Source organism: Astatotilapia calliptera, chromosome 16 (assembly GCF_964374335.1).
Source record: "Astatotilapia calliptera chromosome 16, fAstCal68.1, whole genome shotgun sequence".
Taxonomy (NCBI): Eukaryota; Metazoa; Chordata; class Actinopteri; order Cichliformes; family Cichlidae; genus Astatotilapia; species Astatotilapia calliptera.
Window position 1 is genome coordinate 14,926,048 of NC_137437.1, and position 20,763 is coordinate 14,946,810.

Here is a 20,763-nt window from a genome sequence, read left to right on the forward strand (position 1 = left end):
TTACAAAAAGTCATCCCTAAGAGAGTTCAGGCCGTGTTGAAGTATAAGATGGCCATATCAAATACTGACTTTGTAGTTTTGTAGTAGTTTACTTTAAGAAGTTTGTAGTGCAGTAAAAACATTTGCAAAGTAGAGACAAGTGTAATATGAGTTTAATTATTTTTAAGAACTTTTTATTTATGTGGTTTTAGTAGATGTGTAGAATTACACATCTGCTATAGAACTAAATATTTAGTAATACACATTTAGTATATGTTGCTTTCCAAAAAAAAACCCCCACATGTATACAAATTGTAACGTGTTTAACCAGTTATAACCTTTTACTGTAATGTAGATAATAAAATAAATTACAGTAGAATCTCCATCTGTATATCATTCCCTTTATGTTAAGGGTTTTGTCATTTTTCAACCAATAAATCATTACACGGGCCTTGAACTTGTTGGATATAAGCCAACATGAATGCACTGTACATTCCTACACAATTTTATTAGAATTCATTCAAATCTTTTCGAGCTATTGTGTTTGCAGACAGAATGATGACATGCATGCGAATGCTACCAAAAACATAACCTCCTTGGCAGACGTAATGAGGGGTCTCTTAAGACTATTTGCATGGTATAACACATGCCCATGCTACAGGATTGATTAGTCTGAGAGTTAGTCCATTGTTAGGTATTTGCAGCATTTATACAAATTTATGTTATTTAGTATTAATTAATATGATACATGCTTTTATAAGGTGCATAAACGGTATAACTGGGTCATTTTAACCCATTTTGTTAGGTGGTTGCCAGGCAACATAATGACACTATACCTCCTGTTGTGAGATATAGATGAGAACCTTTAGGGACCATAGCTGTACCTGTATGCCAAATTTAAATATTAAGGATACATATATACCTATTTATACCAAAATTACTGTGGTCAGATTGGGTTGTTATAAGCAGTGGGGACAAGTTTTATAACATGAAAGAGTTAACTGGAATCAGCAATTTAGAAGCACCGATGATTATATATCCTATAATGACCACTCTCTTGTCAAAGCTGTTAGTCAGTACTTTTAAGTCCTTGTCATTGTAAAGTTCAAAGTCAGTGTTGTAATTTAACGGGCTAAAGCTGACACAACAAAAATGTGTCACTGTCCTAACATCCTCTGCCTGTACAGTATACATAATACATTATCCTATAGCTATGTGTATGTTGTGTAATGTCTATAATTGAAGGTAAATCGGTTCTAAGTCCAGCTTTTCGCTAAAGCCCTCCAGGTGTTTTTCTCAGAAAGAGATACTGAGGCACACCACACTATTTCTCTGTGGATAGATTGTGCGTACATTTATTGTGTGCATGTGTGTGTGTGTGTGTGTGTGTGTGTGTGTGTCTGCGTGTGTGAATGATTATTTGTCCTTCTCTGTCTGCAAATTTAAGTCCAATTGCCAGTTTTCATGTCAAGGTGACTTAATTTACATACCAATCTCCATGCTCTCCCTTTGACTCTCTCTCTTTTATTCCTTTGCTCTTTCCCCGCCTCTCTTTCCTCTGCATATCATCTCTCAGGTCTGTAACACTGAGTCAGAGTCACTGAGCCAACAGACTTTTTTTTCCACTCTTTCACTGCCACAGTCTCTACTTTTGGTGGATAAATTATTTTATAATACTTCCAGTAATAATACCTGTATTCTAGAGTATGCGAAAAATGGTGCATTTACTTCCCATGATTACGCTGTCCAACATGTTAGATAATAATATGTGGAGAATTACAGCTACCACGAGCTGCAGACAAATATCTAAAGCTGCTATACTTAAATAGAATGTGACAGACGTGAACGACACCATAGGAGTGTGCATCGACCTCCGGCTGTCCATCAATCAAGCGTAAGCACCAACACCTTCCCACAATGCCACGGGGTGCCTGCTGTGAATATTTAACATGCAGAGTTGTCTTCTGCAGACTTCTTGGGCACTTCAGTGGTTGATACAGGTTCTGGCTTGACTTTATATATGTATAAATTTCCTTACATGCAAATGTGATGTACATGCCCGTGTTTGTGCCATTGAGTGTATGTTTGCATAGTTGTATTTGTACAGTAGACAAATACAGCGTATTGTTCACGTGTACTCTGTAAGCCTCGAGCAACACATCTTCCCACTCTGTTCCCTCCAGATAGGAGGTATTGAGTCAATAATGTTAGTTTTCTGCACCAAGAGGGCATAGCTCTGTGGGGCTATCTTGCATCTTGCTTTAGCTTCCTACAGCGTCTTCTAGATGCCCTTTTGGTCATTTTTATGTAGGAGAAATATTCTTTTTTTTTTTCTCTGATTCCAAGTAGCTACAGTGTATTCTCATTTTGTCCCTCTTAGTACTATCTGTTGCTAGCCTTCCATAGTAGCACATAGCCACACGTCTTTTAAGCATACATAGATGCGTGGGTGCACACGTGCATGTCTGTGTCTGTGTTTTATGGCCCCAGGAGGTCAGAGGTGTTTATATGAGAGAGGGGACTCCCTTATTGCTTCCATAACCTGAATAGATCATATGAAACTCCGTCATTTACAGTGAATGGGAGCATCTGGCCAGCCATAAATGTAATGTAATGAAATGAAAGCCCATATGGCCTGTACAACCAGCCTTCCAACAAGGTGACTGACCAAGTGAGAGCTATCCCAGACAGACACACATTAAAAAGAATGTGGTCTTTTGGGGTGAGGCCATTTGTAATGGTTTGGATCAGGCTAGTCTCACAGACACGTGGATCCATGCCTTCGTTACCCCTAGACTCAATTACCGCAATGGCATTCTTTATGTCATCGGAAGTTCCTAACAAACTCTGGATGTGTTTACCGGTTTACTCACTCACTCGAACACTTTTTCTTGACCACAAGCACCTCTCCTGGCTTGCTGTTCCACATTAACTGAAGCTGCAGCCCTTTTGGTACATGCACGTAGCCTTTAACTTTCCATTAGCTAGAGAACCTAAATGTCTAAATCAGTCGGATTGGACATTTAGGAGTCTTTTACCAGCTTCCTAGTACAAAGTACTTGCGCCCTTATGAGAGTAGCTCAGGTAATTGTGTGGTGAATTCACACAGAGCAAGTGGACATCATGTGCCTCCTTCACACTCTGTCCAGATAAGAAGGTCACCTAAATCAAGTGGAGTAATGATAGTTTGTCTGACCCAGGCTACTTCCTGTTGTGTTCTACAGGTGAGAAAAGCACCTGCAGAAATATCCCAGTTTGATTTTCCCAACATTGTTTGCAACTTATGTGGAAAAGTGTCTTTCATTTTTTCAGGCACAGACCCATCCACAGCCGTCACCATACTCCCTCCTCCTTCCCCAGATACATTGAGGAGTGCATCACTGTCTTAAACTGTATTTAATTGATAGACAGTGTTTTGGAAATTGCATTTTATCAAATGATTTCCCCCCTTTTCTCTTTCTCTTTATTCCTCTGTTTATAAAGTACTCACAATGTAGTACTCAGACTACAAGCAAACTGCACCAAGCTACAAAGCTTCAGGGACAGGATTAAGGGATACGATTATCAGTCTTATCCCTTTCAAAGACTCTGCATATTCACAAACAGATATCTTTTTAGAGATGATTTCATGTAAGTATCTCTACAAAGTGCTTTCAAACTAGAAACATATTTTTTTTTACAACTTTTTACAACCTCACAGCCCTGCTAAAGTCTGAAAGAAACTGGAGCACTGAAGCTAAATGCCAGAAAATTCCTGCGATTGAGGTCCAAAATCTTGTGGAGAGACCTCCAAAAATAGTAGAAACTATTACAGCGGCAAGGGTGTCCACAGATTTTCGGCCATGTATCATAGGCTTACCAGGGAACACTTTGTTACAGTCAGTTCTTAGCTATGTGTCAGTGGTGATAGGGACTGTAATGAATGTGGCTTTGATGATCGTTTTTATAACATTAATTTAAAGACAGAGTCATCTTTCTTTCTCGAATATCAAAGCTCGGGTCGTAGCTCAGGTGGTTGCTGAGAAAAAGGGGGAGGGTTGAGTCCTCGAGAGGCCATGAATCTTTCACTGTCCTGTTGTGAGACCATTTTTGCATTTCTCGTTTTTTCAGATTAACAATTTCAGCTTTCCCCCCCCATCCATCCATCCATTTTCATCCGCTTTGTCCGGGGCCGGGTCGCGGGGGCAGCAGCCTCCCCCCCCCCCCCAAAAAAAAAAAAAAATTTCAGAATGTAGTCATGAATGTTTTCCACTGATTTTCCATTATTGCTAGCACTACAAACACAAAAAGAGGGCGAGCGAGGCAGAGGGGGGTAAAAAGGAAAAGAATAATAACTGAAAAGCTATCAAAGGAAAAAAAAACATGGTTCGTTTTTGGTTTGTGAAAAAGAAAAATCATATAAAAAGTTTCCTTTTTCTTTCTTATTCTTTGCAGATGTTTTTATTGAGCTGACAATAAAAGAAGACTAAATAAGAGCGTTATTCTAATCAAACTCATTCGTTAACTCCTTGCACTGTTCTTCTGTGCCGACAGGAACTCTACATACTGCATGAAGGTTTCCATGTCTCTGACTGTGGCGGAAAATGACACAAACCTGTGCTACAACTCTAAAATGAGACGAATGGAGAAGGCTGAGCTCAGCAAGAGTAAAGACATCCTCTGTCCTGACATAGATGACTATGTTGAACCTGGCAAAGAACCAGACATCACCTGGTCCAAGGTGAGCTTGCTGTTCGACTGAGCGTGCTCGTTAATATGTGATTATGTTTCTTCTGCCATATGATCTTTGCATCATTATTTTATCCTTGCCTGGAGGCTCAGTGATATTTTTGTTTCCTGAATCCTCTTATTTGTCAGAAAGAAGGGGGCGTCTGTCTTTCTGATTATACAACCGAGAAATATTCTTCAGTGCTTCATTGGTTTGTTTTCATCTAATTTCTTGCCTGTTTGTGTTTAAAGCCTTATTGGAATTGTGTTTCCAGATTACTTAGGCAGATTATATATAAAGGCAATGATGACAATGAAATCCTTAAGCCACATTCGCAGTGTGCCACACCATTTTGAGAGTCATCGAAAGAGAGTGAGGAGGGAGCAGAGGGCAGCCACAGAGATGGCTTTTATAATGAACACAAAACCTCTATGAGAAGAAAATTGTGCAATGTCATTCTGTGCCCTGTGGAAAGAGTGGATACCCTCCAAATGCTCCTGGTCCCTGATCTTTATTCAGCATGCACCTCCGCCCCCATCACCTGGGTTCTTGCCTTTCCTAGGTCAGGCATGGCCTGCGGACAACAGAGTGCATCCCGGAGAAAGGCTCATGCCAGACTAATCACAGGCAGATCAGCGGTAGATTAGCTGGCCGGGCTTGACCTCTAGGTTTTTCCAGAATTCAATTACGATCTTGGTAATGACTGGGAGTGCTGGAACCCGGAGTTATTTGGACCACTGCGGAGCCTCCGTGATTGAATTCGAAGGTTGCCGAGAGCAATGGTAGAATAGAATCCACCGAGCCACTGCTGTCCCTGGCTGAGCACCAAGGAGCTGAAGAAAGTATCATGTCACGAAGTCACTCACTTTGGCTGCTCACGTATACTCGCATTCACACGGATGTAGCACAAACACACTTATTTTGTCTGCAGAGAGTATAAATATAAATATACTCTCTTATAAATAAAATTCTCTGTCTCTCTGTGGCCTTTGTAGAATATTGAATGGAGAATATTCCGTTCAGTGCAATAAATCTTGATCAGATAAGTAGGACAATAGCTTAGTTTTATCATTTTAGCTTATAAAATTATTATATCAGAGTGACGAGCTATGTGTTTTTACCACTTTATTCACTTTTTTTTACACTCAGCATTGTTAAAGTGTTTGAAATCTCATGGATGTATATTTGTAAAAAAGATTCTGCAGGTCTTAAATTTCTCAAGGCCTTGCTTTCCCAGAATATTCCATCTCTGGCCGCACAAAGTCCACAGCGTCTTTACACTTGTCACTTATATGACATCTGACACCTCCCGTGATATATCAGTAAATAGATATTTACAGTTCTGATCTGACTGTTCTTTGGTACACAGGAGTGCCGTCCAAAGCAGTGGCGTGCAAGCATCATCCAGAAGAGAGACATTCTGTCTATCCAAGAGGTAACAGAAGATGACATTGGGAATTACACCTGCGAAGTCCAGTTTGGTGGTTTTGTGGTCAGAAGGACGACTGAACTCACAGTAACTGGTAAGTTCTCAGGAAAACTGAAGATGTGTTTTCTGCGTGTAGAGGCGCCATTTATACAAATTCTCCACATAGTAGCACATGTTTTAAGAATGAGCAGAGTAGTAATTATAGTAGACAGTTGAATAAAAGGAGAGGATTGTAACAAAGATACACACGTAGCCACGCACACACACTCATACAAACACAGACACAAATACCACAGGGTATGGCAATGATGTCCTGCTGTTGTGTTAATTGTTGGAGGGAGGTGAATGCTGTGGCCTGGCATCTATCCCTCCTTCTAACTCAGCACTTTCCAGTCAGCTAAGCAGTGTTGAAATATTTAAGGCTATAGGCTAAACTCGTTCACACAGAGAGCTAAAGAGCCAGGACCAAGGTCAGTAGATTTACAGTGCACTTACTCTTTGTTTCTATACATCTCTCACTCCTTTTTTTTTTCTCTTTACCTTGCACAGCTGCAAGGTGAGCGTGTGACAAATAAACGCATTCATCTGTTGAAACCTGGGAATTGGATGCTCTGGCTTGTGTGTTCTGCCAGGTTAACTGCTCTGATGAGGATTGAGGGTGAATCTAGTTTTTCCTTTGCCCTTTTATACTCAATGTTGCCGCCTAAAGAATACTGATCTGTCTGATACTGACTGCTACAGTATATTGTATACTAACACTGCTATATTGAGTGGATTCTTTGTTTTCAGTTGTGATGTAGCAATTACAAGAAATTATTCAGCGCATCTTTTTGATGATGTTTAGGATAGTGGTATGATAAATGCAAATATTTAATATGATTTCATTATTAAATGTGTCCGCATAGATTGTTCATGGGCATGTTTGGTGTTTTCCCCACACTGAATATTTGTGAACACTTGATTGATATCCTTAGTGGCACTTTTTTGAGTAATTGGCCATTGTTGTTATGTAATATGAAGGCGTTTATGCATTTGAAGTGCACAGACTGCTGTCTGGCAGAGAGAGAGAAAGCTACATGTCTTAACCTGAGCAGAGTGTGCTGTTGGATAAGATTAAAAGTGATCCTGGAGGTGTGGTTTTGAGATCGGCTGTGGTTGTGACTGATGGGCTATCAGTTTATCCACGGCAGGGTTCAACAGGCAGACACATTAGAATTTGGCATTATTGCCATTACTATCGCTGGGAGAGCCTTCCCAGCTTGGTTGACTCATTACTCTAGTACGTGAGTACCCCTCAGTTGTGGGTCATGCAGTTTGTTAACCAGTTTGGGTTTTTGTTCCATAGCTCCAAAGTCACATCACCAGTGTTGAAAGTAACCTTTTTCCCTCCCTAGATATTGTGGTATCTACAGTTGATATGAGCAGAATTTGCAGGTTTGCTAAGCATTTAGATAATAAATTGAATACATTTAAATAATTTTGGAGCAATCCAAAAGAAAGTTCAAGGTATTCTGGCATGCTGAGAACTATTTATTTATTTAATCAACTTTTTGGAGAAAATGTAATAGCAAACTCTGAGGACTTTACCTTGCCAGTGTGCCCTAAAAGAAACTTTGTTGTTTCTGCATTTTTTAGTGAAAGGTGAATTAAATCCCTTCATCTTTTGGTACCACAACAATTCACCTTGGCTAAATTTACTTTTTAAATTGTTTTTGATAGATTTTGTTTTAAGTTGTTTTGAATTCATAGTGCACACCATAGCATACCTGTTCAACTGCTCGTTTAAAAGAAATCTCTAATTATCCAATCACATGGCAGCAACTCAGTGCACTAAAAATGACTGGACACCACAACCTACTTGAGTGTTGTTGCTGATCACATCCATCCCTTTATAACCACAGCCACCCATCATCTGAAAGGTGCTTCTAGTCGGGTACTGCACCATGTCCAAGAGTTCAGATTCACGCCACAGATGTGGTCAAATCTGCAGCAACTGTTTGAAGCTGCTATGTTAATATGGACCTAAATATCTGAGAAAAGTTTCCAACACCTTGTTTAGTCTATGCCACAAAGGACTAATGCATTTCCAAATACAAAAGGGGGTCAACACCAGTACTAGAAAGGTGTACCTAATAAACTGTCCTGTGAGTATATGGTCTAATAATACTGTTGGTGTGTTTAATTGAATGCTATAAAATGTGTAGGCTTCATGAGTGAATCCCATGCTGGCTGCAGAACATAAAGTGCCATCATTTGTCATGAAAACAGAGTTAGAAAGTTTACACTTGGGACACGATGCTTTTCAGCATTAATGCAGCAGAAAACTATCAACCATGACAACAGTTTAGCGAGATTCTTTTGACAGGGAAATGCAGTCACGTAAATGCCTGCGTTCTCTTCTGTATTTTCTACTCTGCTTTTTCTGTTGTAAAAGAAAAAAATATGGGGATACTCTAAATACTATAGTACCACTTGATTTAGCCTTAGTGGGATACCTCCTCTTTTAAAGCTGTAGTCTCCTGTTAGAATCAGATTAGCTCCCTCTCACCATGGGCTCATTTCCTATAATAAACCTACACCATCATCCCCTCAAGTGGGTGTGCGATTATCCACATTTTATCACATCCTGTTAAAACCGACATTGCCTGGACAGCAAACATAAAAGGCCAAACTACATCCAAGGGCTAATGTTGTAGTTTATTTGATAGGCCAAGAGGACGAAGGAGGTCATTAAGTTTAACTGATCTTAAATATAGCGCAATAGATACTGGCCTTTGCTGAGACCCTGCCTCACTGCAGACTGTGTGTGTGTGTGTGTGTGTGTGTGTGTGTGTGTGTGTGTGTGTGTGTGTGTGTGTGTGTGTTCTGACCCTACTCCACTATGTAATGACTTCCATTAGAAGCAGTAGAGGAGCTGCTATGTGGAATAAAGTAAGTCTTGTAATAGAGGTTAACTATGAGCATAAACACAGGCCCTCACAGATCAGGCTGATCCAGGAGCCCCTTAATCAAGCTCTGATGCTCTTCGGGTTAATCGGAATGTAAAACAAACAACAGCCCCTCGCCTCATTTTATGTTTATGTCACGGTGCATTGAAATTTTCTTATCTGATTCTGAGCGTGCAGACGTAGGGAGGTACAGCCCGTGCAGCAACCGAGTGCACTGAGAACAAATGCACCATTATCAACAGATGGAAAGATTTTCCTTTTCCCCGCCCCCCATGGGCCTTCACCTCCACCTCCCATCTTTAAAAGAGAGTGCCTTTTTGTGTACTGTTATAATTGATTCATAGCAGCAGCAGGTTGGCCATTCCGCGGTTCCTCTGGGGAATGCTGAGTGTGGTCAGATTTGTCTACAACTGTGTTTACCCCTTCCCACTTTCACAGACACACGGAGCAGTCTCCGAGCCGAAACTGCAACCCACCTATGATATGAACCGATACGAGCGCGGGCCGCTTTATCTGTGCGTGCCTGCGAGTTTGTCTTTTTAACGTTAAACATACATACTTGTGGGAATTTTGTGTGATGTTTCATTCTACGTCTGAATCGTTTCTGTTAAATTTTTATGGCTCTCTTAGGCCTCATTCCAGTACTGTGATGGTAATGCTACAACAGTAAAACACCAGATAAAGCTCGGTTCAGCTGATGTATGCAGCCTGCTCTGTGTTCTGCAGGAAGGAAAATATTATACAGGGAGAGCGGAAAAGGATAAAGAGAACAAGGGAGCGAAAGTGACTGATAACAGCAAAAAGAGGGAGAGGGAGAAGCGATAGAACAGAGTGAAAAAGATAGAGGTTGGTGCTCGTGTATCTTATCTGTATTCCTAGCCAGTGTTTCCCAGCAGAAACAGTGTGTCCAGGACTATAAACAGACTATTATCCTAGTGTTTATCACAGTGCACATTACCGTTTGCCTCTGTCGGACTTACTGTAATGGAGTCGTTTGGCTTGATGGATGCCTCGGGCGTGGGTTTCTATCTATTGCTCCCATTATACCACTGTCTGCATCCCTTCACTGTAGAAATGTGTGCCTGCACATTCAGCATAGCCTGCAAGCATGGTGACTGAGGTTATGGCCAATGTAAATGTACCATTTGGCACAGTGAATTGGAGGTGCACAGGGCAAGAGGAAATCGAGGGGAGGAGAGGAATCGTCTACCTTACATTACCGCTTGTAGAATGTCCACAGCGCAAAAGGGGCGATGCTTGGAAAACTCAATTTATGTACAGTGAATGAATATGTTTATTTGTGAGGATAAAATATGTGACTGTTTGTGTCCTCGCTGTATAGGCATGCATTGTGTCTGATTTTTATACACTCAGCAGGCAGTGTTACACCTAAGATTCCTCCATCAGAGTTTACAGAAACCGAGTGTATTTGTGTGTGTAATGAGGAGCTGATGTGGGGAGAGGTGAGCTGGGACATTGTCTCATTGCAGTAAAAGGTTTCTTACCGTTCTTCCTCCACAGGGTCACCTTCAGAAGTGCGTGCACTTCACAGCCTTATAAAATGTAACCGGCGACATGCACATGTGTGAGCATGACTGTGTGATGTAGTTATATATTTATTTATCAAGGCGATGACTTGACTTTTACTTTGTCGGCTGGATGTAGCCTCCGTGGATGCAGCAAGGGGAAAAAAAGCGGAGGCAGAAGCAGTCAGCAGAGACGTGAAAGAGGAGTGTGGTATCCACACCCCCTCCGTCTGTTTTCTGTCCTCATCTATCAGGCCGAAGGAGGATAGATGGATGGAGAGGCAGCGATTAGCTATGATATTATCCCATAGAGTGGGAATATGAGGAATGAGAGGTGAGAGATAAGAAGTGTGGGGTGAGAAAAAGAGATGGGTTTAGCCTCAGCTGAAACCTTCTCCATCTCCGAGACTATGTGCTTGCGTGAATACGTTGTAACTCGGATGCCTGTCGTGTGCTGGCCTGCCATGATCGACTCTCAGCCTCGGTTACTGTACATGTCCTTGGAGACGAGATGATAAATTCACACCTGAGATAAGTGTTACGCCAGCAGTTGACTTTTCCCAACTTCACTTACACACCAGTGCACTTGTGTACTTACATCAATCACACCCATGACAGGATGGCACACCCAATATAAAATTGCTTTATATTATCTGTCACAACCTGCTGATACTGATAAATCCGCATGCTTTTCACAGCCTATAAATTTACAAAGCAGCTCAGTTACTGGTGAAACAATAGCACTGTATAGGATGGAAGAAAATGGCTCATTAGTTTAGGGTCAACTATCACTCTCATCATTAACTAATCTGTGCCCCTTGCCATATCTACCTCACCCCTCACCTCCCCGCCCTCTCCTCCTCCTGTCTCTCCAACTCACTTCATCACTATTCACCAGCTGTCCTCTTAGAGTCTGAGCAGGCCAGAGTTCACATTGTTTTAATTCAATTAAAATCGACATCAGTCTGCATGTGACGAATGAAATTTACATACTACACAATTAATCTTGCCTGACCTACCACACACTACCCACATACACACCCTCTGTCTGTGGTTATTATCATTATCTAGGCCTATAGCGTAAGTACAAGAGCATGAGTGAAATTAAAATTATTATTCTGTCTTTTGAAGCCTTTTGAAGTCTGGGTCAATAATTAAACACTGTTATGTAGTGGCTGACGAAGTACGTCTAAAAAGACCTGTTACTGTTATATTTTTGAGTCCAGTGAAATGGTCTCCTTTCACTGAACGTGTCCTCTATGATAGGGATAAGTCATAACGTTCATAACACTGATATCACTTATCATAGCAATATGAATGACACTGAACTTATATAGCGTGGCCTTCCAATAACATGAGTACTTCAGACTATGATAGATAGATAGATAGATAGATAGATAGATAGATAGATAGATAGATAGATAGATAGATAGATAGATAGATAGATAGATAGATAGATAGATAGATAGATAGATAGTAGGGGTGCAACGATACACAAAATTCACGGTTCGGTTCGATATTTTGGTGTCAGGTTCAAAAAACTGTTCATGCCTTTTTAATTTGTCATTTATTAAAATTAAAGTACAGTTTTTAAATTTAATGTTGCTGAAACAACAAAGTAATGAAAAAAATAAATATATCTGATCGAGAAATCACTCATCTTTGGAAAAGAGAGTTTATTACAGAGAAATGTCTCTTTCCAAACTAAAAGCTATACTATACGCTTCTTCTGGGCTATATTCTCAGCAGCATATTAAACATATCAGGTCCCCATAAGGAGAATCATGTGCTAACAGCTGTCTAAATGACTCGGGTAAAGGTTGTAGCATGCGTGCTTGTTGTTTTTGTCTGCTTCCACTTGTCTTTGCACTAGGATGATGTCGGAGTAAATATGCAGGCATATTCATTTTGTTCCCACTAGTGCTGTCAGCGGTAATCTCGTTGAAATGACGTTAAAGCCACAACACGGCAAATCTCCGTTAACGAGCTACCGCAGATCGCCCCGTGCGTGGGGCTGGACGGCCAACACGTTAACGAGCTAACTGCGCTAACACACTAGTTCCCACCAATGTAATTGAGCATTGTGTGGCACATCCAACATACTGTTTTACTTTTGTCCATGACGCGCTTACCTTCAGGGTCATACGTCACATGAAAACCAAAATACTTCCAAACGCCAGATCTGAATGAGGGTGGGGGAGGTTTAATTTGCCATGTTGCAAGGAGAACTTAACTTCTGTCTCGCTAGCTTGCCCTGCGCTCAGTGAATCTGCGTTCGACTACTCCGCCTAGGCTGCACTGTCGAGCGCAGATCGACTGAGCGCTCAACACAGACAGCATCGTCAGAAGGAAAGTTGATAAAATAAATTAAACATTTTGTATTGTTCGATACATATGCGTACCGAACCGAAAGCACTGTATCGAACGGTTCAATATCGATACGAGTATTGTTGCACCCCTAATAGATAGATAGATAGATAGATAGATAGATAGATAGATCAAATACAACCCCAACTAAAGCAAATTCCCATCATATCAGATAAAGTCCAAACTATGATCATTTCTATCTGAGTTGTTGACTACAACAACAAAATTCTTCAATGGTCAGCTGACTTTGAGGTTGAGCTTCTTGTCTATAAGGCTTGAACTGATCACAAACTATGTGTTTGTACAACTTGTCTGCAGTTTATCAATTTGTCAGATGTCTGAGGTGAAGGACTTGCTGTCACCTTTAAGAAGTCATCAAACAACACAGAACATTAAATGTCTTTTGTGTAGCAGTTTGCCCTACAAATTAATGACAAGTCTAATGATAATGATCATCATTATTGAGTATAATGGCTTCTACTCTTACAGGGTCAAGCGATGGCCTGGCTATCCCACAGATAGTTACAGGTAGTCACATATATAAGTGGCAACAATCTTGTCATCAAACTCTTGTTAGGAGTTGGATGAGAAGTACTTATAAAGTGTATTTGGCCTTTTTGTGCTTTTTATCAGAACATTTCACGATTTATTTTTGCAATTTGTACACTTGGGTTTTAAGGGGTATTTATTATTTTCTTCTTTTTTTTGGGTTGTATGGAAGCCCCAAACGCAATTTCATTGTTCTTGACAATGACAATAAATAAATAAATACTAATACTAAAATACTAAATTTAGGTAGCCTGTTGGGTAGTTCACTTAAACCACAAAATCTTTTTGGTGAAAGGCAGAGCGCAAACATTTCAATCTCATCCAGAACCACCTATTGTTCATCAAGGATGAGAAAGAAGGACTTTTGGTTCTTAAAATGCATGAAACTCTTCAGGAATCTCCAGAAATGTTACCGCAGCTGGCTCTATTTTGAAGTTTACTTCTCAAGAATGAAATTGCCGTCCTTACAAGGCTGCTGCTAAGCCCGGCATTGTACGTGAACTGCTGGGGAATAGAAAAACAAAGCTCTGCTGTCACGTACTCTCCTCCGGATGCAAATCACATGTTTGTTTGTTTAATCCTCGCTTTCTCGAGAAGACAGATCTAGGCTTTCTCTCGCTCTCTGACACTTTCTCTCTCTCTTTTTGTACCTTACAATGTGCATGTTCGTGCAGTCACTCCAAAGCTATGATTTTTCTTCCATTTGTGTCCTACCCTGCTATGAAAGACAATGTCCTTTTGAACTGAACACTGAGATAGCGTGCTCCTTTCTCAATTTTGAAGTCTACATGTGAGTTATTGTACAATTTCATACCTTGCAGCAAGGTTGGAGCTCCTGTAGTTTCATTTTTAAACCCAGCAGTAGCTGTAGCAGTGCAAATGGCCTCAGTGTGAGGTTTAATTTGAACAACTAGCAGGGAAGTTTTGTCAGTTAGCATCTTGCTTATAGTATAATGTTGTACTTAGATTAGTATCGTTTTTTGTTTTTTGGTTGTTTTTTTTTTAATTCTAATGACATTTCATTGCTATGTAGGCTACAGTATTTTGATTTGATGATGTTGTGACTTTTGACGTTGCAAACCTTTTAGTTTGCAGACATGTTCCTTTCCTTTCCTTTCCTTTCCTTGTGAGAAAAAAGGAAAGTGCTCACAGTTCTTTTATATTCAAGAAGAGCCGCAGCACAGTTCTTATGACAGAGTATGTAATGGCTGAAGGTCAGTTAGAGGACTCTGAATAACCCTCTCATTATACGCTGTCCTCAAGAAAAGAAACTCAAGAAAGGCTTTGGTCCAATTAAATGATAGGGAGTATGACCATTAACAACCACAGAGAACGTTGACAATACAAAACAGAGAAATCACCAGACACTTGATCTAAACTTTGCAGTGACTGTGGACACCTTCGTGGAGACGCCCTGATGTGAGTAATAAAGGTGTTTTTGAGCATCTGTTGGCATATTTTCAAACACTTAATGTGATTAATATGCACATCTACTCAACTGCATTCAGATGCAGGACAAAGAGCAGTTAAAAAGTGAATGGAGAGACTGTCTGTGATTTTACAAGCCTGCAGGTAAATCTAATAATGCAACATTTCAGGGTGCCAAAAGACCTTGTAGGTTGCTCCAAGAAAAATCTGGAAGGTTAAAATTTTCTGTTATTCAGAGAGTTTGGCAGTATAACAATGTCATTTTGAGTGAAATGATAGAAACTGTTTTTCTTGTCAATACGGTACAAACCAAACTAAAAAATAGCAACAATACAAGGGTAAATAATAGCTTTTGTAACTACCATCACATTTTTCCCCCTCCCTGGAGTTAATGATCTTCATAAGATTTTTGTCACCCTTGACCTATACACCTTTGACACATACATAGTGCCCAATCAAAGCATCTCTGTCTCCATAGACACACACACAAAGAGCTATGTATCAGATGTGGAATTGCTAATCATTGTGTCTCTGCGGGTGTCTTGGGGTGTCTGGCGCTGGGATGTTGGCATCGAGTCCTTTGGGCCTCTGTGTATCAGGCTCGTTCCAGAGCATCTTTCAGATGATCGATCAGATTGGGATCAGTGGGGTTTGGACTCCACATCAAAGCCTTGCAAGGGTGGTAGGATGCATTTTCCCACTTGGCGTGAGCACTGCTGTTAAAGATTGTCTTTCCCATCGAGGGTGTTTGGTCTACACTAATGTTTAGGTGGGCAGTAGCTGTCAAAGTACCATCCATATGAATGCCATGACCCAAGGTTTCCCAGCTGAACATTGCATTGTAATGAAGAGATCAATTTTATTCACTCCATCTTGACAGGTGAAGGTATACGGATGCCCACTAATGAGGTCATAAGATTTTTAAGGATTGACGCTTCAAAGAATGTTATGTATGTCAAAATATGGGTGTGTGGGTTTTTCAGCACCTTCCAGTAAGTCCGTGACTAAACGCCTTAACTGTCATTACCGTTTTATGGTGCCACCACTTTCCCTGATACACAATGAAAATAATGTCTTTACAGCAGCATTGATGTTTTTCCTGCTCTCTCGCTCTCTCTCTCTCTCCTCCTCTTCTGGCATCGCTACACAGTTTGAGAGGCTGTCCAAGATGCCAGTGTCAGCATCTACAGTGTGTGTATGTGTGCATACTTTGCACACCAGTACAGCGTGTTTGTGCACATCACTGCATCCATGTAACTGCTGCACATCCCTATGTGTGAACTGCATATTCCCACTCATGAATACATGCCCGGCTGCAGTAACTGCAAATGAATGCGTTTCTGTTCCACCTGTTCCTTGCATAAACCAATTGCCACTTGGACACACAGTCCAAATCTCCTTGCTTGTATCAGCTAAAGAAGAGCTGATTTCTCTGAATCAGGTACCAATGAGACTGATTAGATGATGGTAGCGGGTGCCAGCAGCACCCAAATGGCAGTTTTCTTTGAAGGATGTTGCCAGGCTCCAGGTAGCCAGCAGATATGTGGGCTGTAGGTGCAGGTGAGATTATGCTGATTAACGCTTTTGATTGACCTTAGTGAGATTATAATCTGGCACTTCTGTCTAGCTCGTCAGATGCTCAACATCAATAGGAAGTGCCCTCCCTGACTCATCTGTTGTCTTTATGACCATCTCTGTTCCCCACTGTGTCAGGAACAGATATTTTTTTTGTACTTTAATCAAATGCGTGGAACAATGAAGTAAAATGTGCACTGCAGAAGGAGACTGAGTCAGCTTTTATTACTGACTTGCCAGTTTGCTGCAGAATGATGTGGGTGTGAGGAGTATCATAGCATTTTTTCTTGTCCTGTATATGGTCCTGCTCTCTGGTCTCCTTTATTCCTCTCTCCCTGAGTTGTGCATTTTCTCTCTCCTGCCGTTGTTGTTGCTCAGAAAGGTAGGATGCGAGTGGTTTTGTGGGCTTTTCCCCCACATTCTAAATTTTTTATATTCTCTCCCACAAATCCTTTAGCGTTCTCTCCCTCAGCTAGTAATTTTAAATTCTGACTAGAAAAACTGCTTAACAGATAATAAAGAAAGTAAGTAAGTGCAGTTTCTCTAAAAACTCGACAGTGCACAATACTGTTTATGAATTATCTCTACACTTCCCTGTCCCGGTGTGGTGCATTATGAAGGCTGGGTCCATTCCTACAGTCGTTGTTTAGCAGTGCATTGAAGCAGGCTTTATGCTGATTAACTGCATTACATCTGATGGATTCCAAGCGACCTCTCCACCCCTCAATATAGCTCTGGGAGCCTTTCAGGGGGAAAAGGCTTCCCTTATTAATTAGACAAGAATAGGAAATCTATTAGTGAATGCAGACAAGGCTGAGTGCTGAATGAGGGGTTGCTGAGTTCTGTTAGTGCTAAACTAACTACAGTCATCTCCCCTGCCATTATTGCATTGAAAAGGAAATGGGTGATGTGCTCTTTTTCTTTCTCAAAGATATCTGTTCCATATTTGGTGAAAATAAATCCACATTATCAGTTGGTTGTATTGTTGCAGATAAATAACTCGCAGCAAATTAACTAAGCTAATTGCAGCCATACCTTTTTTGGCAAGTTACCTTTTCTGACTTGTCATTTTAAAAGACTTGCACTTACTGGCCACTTCATTAGGTCCTCCCATTTAACTAGTGGTTTATGCAAACATCAGCCAGTCACATTGCTGCATCAAAATGCATTTAGATATGCAGACATCATCAAGGTAACCTGTTGAAGTGATTGTTGGAGCCAGATGGGCTTGTTTGAGCATTCCAGAAACTGCTTTTGCACTGGGATATCCCTATATGCCATGTCAAGGGTTTAAGAGGAATGCTTCAGAAGACCACATCGGGTGTCACTCCTGTCAGCTAAAAACAGGGAACTGAGGCTAAAATTCACACTGGCTCACCAAAATTGGACAATAGAAGATTGGCAAAAATGTTGCCTGGTTTGAGCCATGATTTTTGCTGCAACATTTAGATGTTAGGATCAGGATGTGGTGTAAACGGCACAAACACATGGATCCATCCTGCATTGCATTAATACTTTATGCTGGTTGTGGTGGTGTTATTCTCTTTGGGTCCTCTAGTACCAACTGAGGATCACTAAAACATGAAGAGCCAATATTGTTGCTAATCATGTCCATCTCTTTATGACCTTAGCCATCAGGAGATGGGTACACTGCCTCCAGCAGGATAATGTGTCACAGAGCTCAAAGCATCTTAAGTTGGTTTCTTGAACATAATAATGAATTCACTGTACCCAAATGGCCACAAAAGCCTGCAGATCAGTATAGCCAACAAATCTGCAAAAACTGCTTGATGCTATGATGTCAGTATGTCCCAAAATCTCTGAGCAATATTTCCAGCACTGTCATGTAGACCCAAGCCATTTCTGGGGGCAACAGTGATCCACCCCAGTACTATTAAGGTGTAACTTGTCAAGGTGTAACTAAACTAATGGAAAACCCTGAAAACCATGGTGAAACGTGCAGAGTCGAACCAAGTATGTACTTATGGAAAAGGGGCTTTATGGGCAGTGAGTATACTCATGTTACTAATAGCAAAGTTGCGGTAAGCCATAACTGTCATGGTCCTGCGACCATGACTCAGTGACTTTATGTTTGTGTACTTATTGTTATTACTTTCATTATTATTCATGGCTGTTTTGGGATGGTTTGTGTTTGGGATTTTAGACACTGGGTTCTGGGTTTGTGCTCCCTCTGTTGGTCCCTGGTGTTAGTGTTCCCCTGTCTCGTCAGGTTAATCAGGTCCAGCTGTTTCCCCCATCTGTGTGTGATTTCCCAGTGTCTCTTTGTGTATTTATAGCGTGTGATTTCCTCTGCTCCTCGTCGCGTCGTCTGTGTTCCTACCTGTGTTCATCCTCTGTGTTACCCTGCGTACTCTGCATCTACCCTGTGAAATCCTCTGCGTGCTCTCCCTGCTGTTCTCCCTTCGTGTTCAGGTTTGCTACTCCTTTGTGTAGTTTCACCCAGTTTAGTTCATCCGTAGTTCTGTTTTGCCATCTCCTCTTTATGTTTGTTATTATCAATAAATCACCCTCACACCTGAATAAGTGCTGCGCTTTGAGTCCTCCTTCCACTCTCCACACGGCCGCTGCCCCGGACCGTGACAGTACGACGCGACCACAACATGGACCCAGCAGCGCTTAATCCATCCAGGGAACTACGGGAAAATCTCATCGATGCCACACAGGAGCTGATCGACCTGTGGCTGGAAAGCCCGGGTGGCACGTCCCAGCGCGCTGTAGAGAGGCGGCTACAGCGTCTGGTGACCGGTCTCCCATGGCTTCTGGGCTCGCTTTGTTCGTGGGAGCGGGAGTTCCTCCTTCTGGACCTCGGTCTTCACCCCCCGTCTGCTTTTACTTCCGAGCAGTCCGAGGCGGTGAGCGAGCGACATGTTCTGGCTTCCCCAGATTCCGAGACTCTGTTTTCTGGGGCTATCCAGAGCGGGATGGGAGACTGTTCGGATCGCTTACCCACCTTCGTGGTAACGGACCCTTCGCAAGTGGGCGTGTACAGACCCTCCGTGAAACCGAGAGACTGTTTCTCTGCCGCTCCTTCTGAGCCAGGACTCTATCACCATTCTCCGGCTCAGTTCTGTGTCCAGCCACAAGCTTCCCAGTCTGTAGCTCAACCATTAGCCTCCCTTAAGCCACAATTTTCACACTGTTTTTCCACCGCCGTTTCTGAGCAGGGAGACAAACTGTTACATTACGGACCTGTTCCTCAACAGCTGGCAACATTAGTGACTGTTACTCACTCCGGGGCTTCCCCAGAGGCGGGGTTGCTGCCCTCAGCTTACTCTGGACCCCTGGTGGCCAAGATGCCAGCTGTGAACTGCACCGGGCTGTCACTGCCTGAGCAGGGTCAGTGCTATGCGCAGCTGCAGCCCTCCGTATGTGTGCCAGAGGCCCACGTGCCTACTGGTTTTGTTTCACATGTGCCAGAGGCCCACGTGCCTACTGGTTTTGTTTCACATGTGCCAGAGGCCCACGTGCCTACTGGTTTTGTTTCACGTGTGCCAGAGGCCCACGTGCCTGCTGGTTTTGTTTCATGTGTGCCAGAGGCCCACGTGCCTACTGGCTTTGTTTCATGTGTGCCGGGGGCCCCGGTGCCCACTGGTTCTGCGGCTGTTTTCGCTGGGGGGCCCGAGGAGCCCGTCCAGCCTCCTGCTTTGCCTGCTGGGGGGCCCGAGGAGCCCGTCCAGCCTCCTGCTTCGCCTGCTGGGGGGCCCGAGGATCCCGTCCGGCCACCTGTGGCTGCTTCTCCACCTGTGGCTGCTTCTCCACCTGTGGCTGCAGCGCCGCCTCCTGCAGTATCATCACCTGCAGTGCTACCACCTGCTACTGCCACGCCTCAGCCTGAAGCTTCAGCCTCGCCTGGTTCTGGTCCAGCTTCATCCTCACCTGGCCCAGCTTCAGCTTCAGCGTCTGCTTCGCCTAGCCCAGCTTCAGCTACAGCTTCATCCACGCCTGGCCCGGCTTCATCCACGCCTGGCCCGGCTTCATCCTCGCCTGATTCTGGTCCAGCTTCATCCTCACCTGGCCCAGCTTCAGCTACAGCGTCAGCTTCGCCTGGCCCAGCTTCAGCTGCAGCTTCTTCATCGCCTGGCCCGGTTTCATCCTCGCCTGGCCCGGTTTCATCCTCGCCTGGCCCGGTTTCATCCTCGCCTGGTCCGGCTTCATCTTCGTCTGGTCCGGCTTCATCTTCGTCTGGTCCAGCCTCCGTGTCTGCACCCTCGTCTGGTCCAGCCTTTGTGTCTG

At 42.5% G+C, this 20,763-nt stretch overlaps 1 protein-coding gene across 4 annotated transcripts in view; it reads left to right on the forward strand.

Annotated features, from left to right (window-relative positions):
- il1rapl1a (interleukin 1 receptor accessory protein-like 1a) overlaps nucleotides 1-20,763 on the forward strand; it is a 187,776-nt gene that overhangs the window by 89,006 nt on the left and 78,007 nt on the right. For all 4 annotated transcript variants that reach the window (XM_026145483.2, XM_026145485.2, XM_026145487.2 and 1 more), the window contains exons 4-5: nucleotides 4,513-4,699; nucleotides 6,057-6,210. In XM_026145483.2, coding sequence (XP_026001268.1) covers nucleotides 4,513-4,699; nucleotides 6,057-6,210 — 341 coding nt within the window. The remainder of the gene's footprint in view (nucleotides 1-4,512; nucleotides 4,700-6,056; nucleotides 6,211-20,763) is intronic.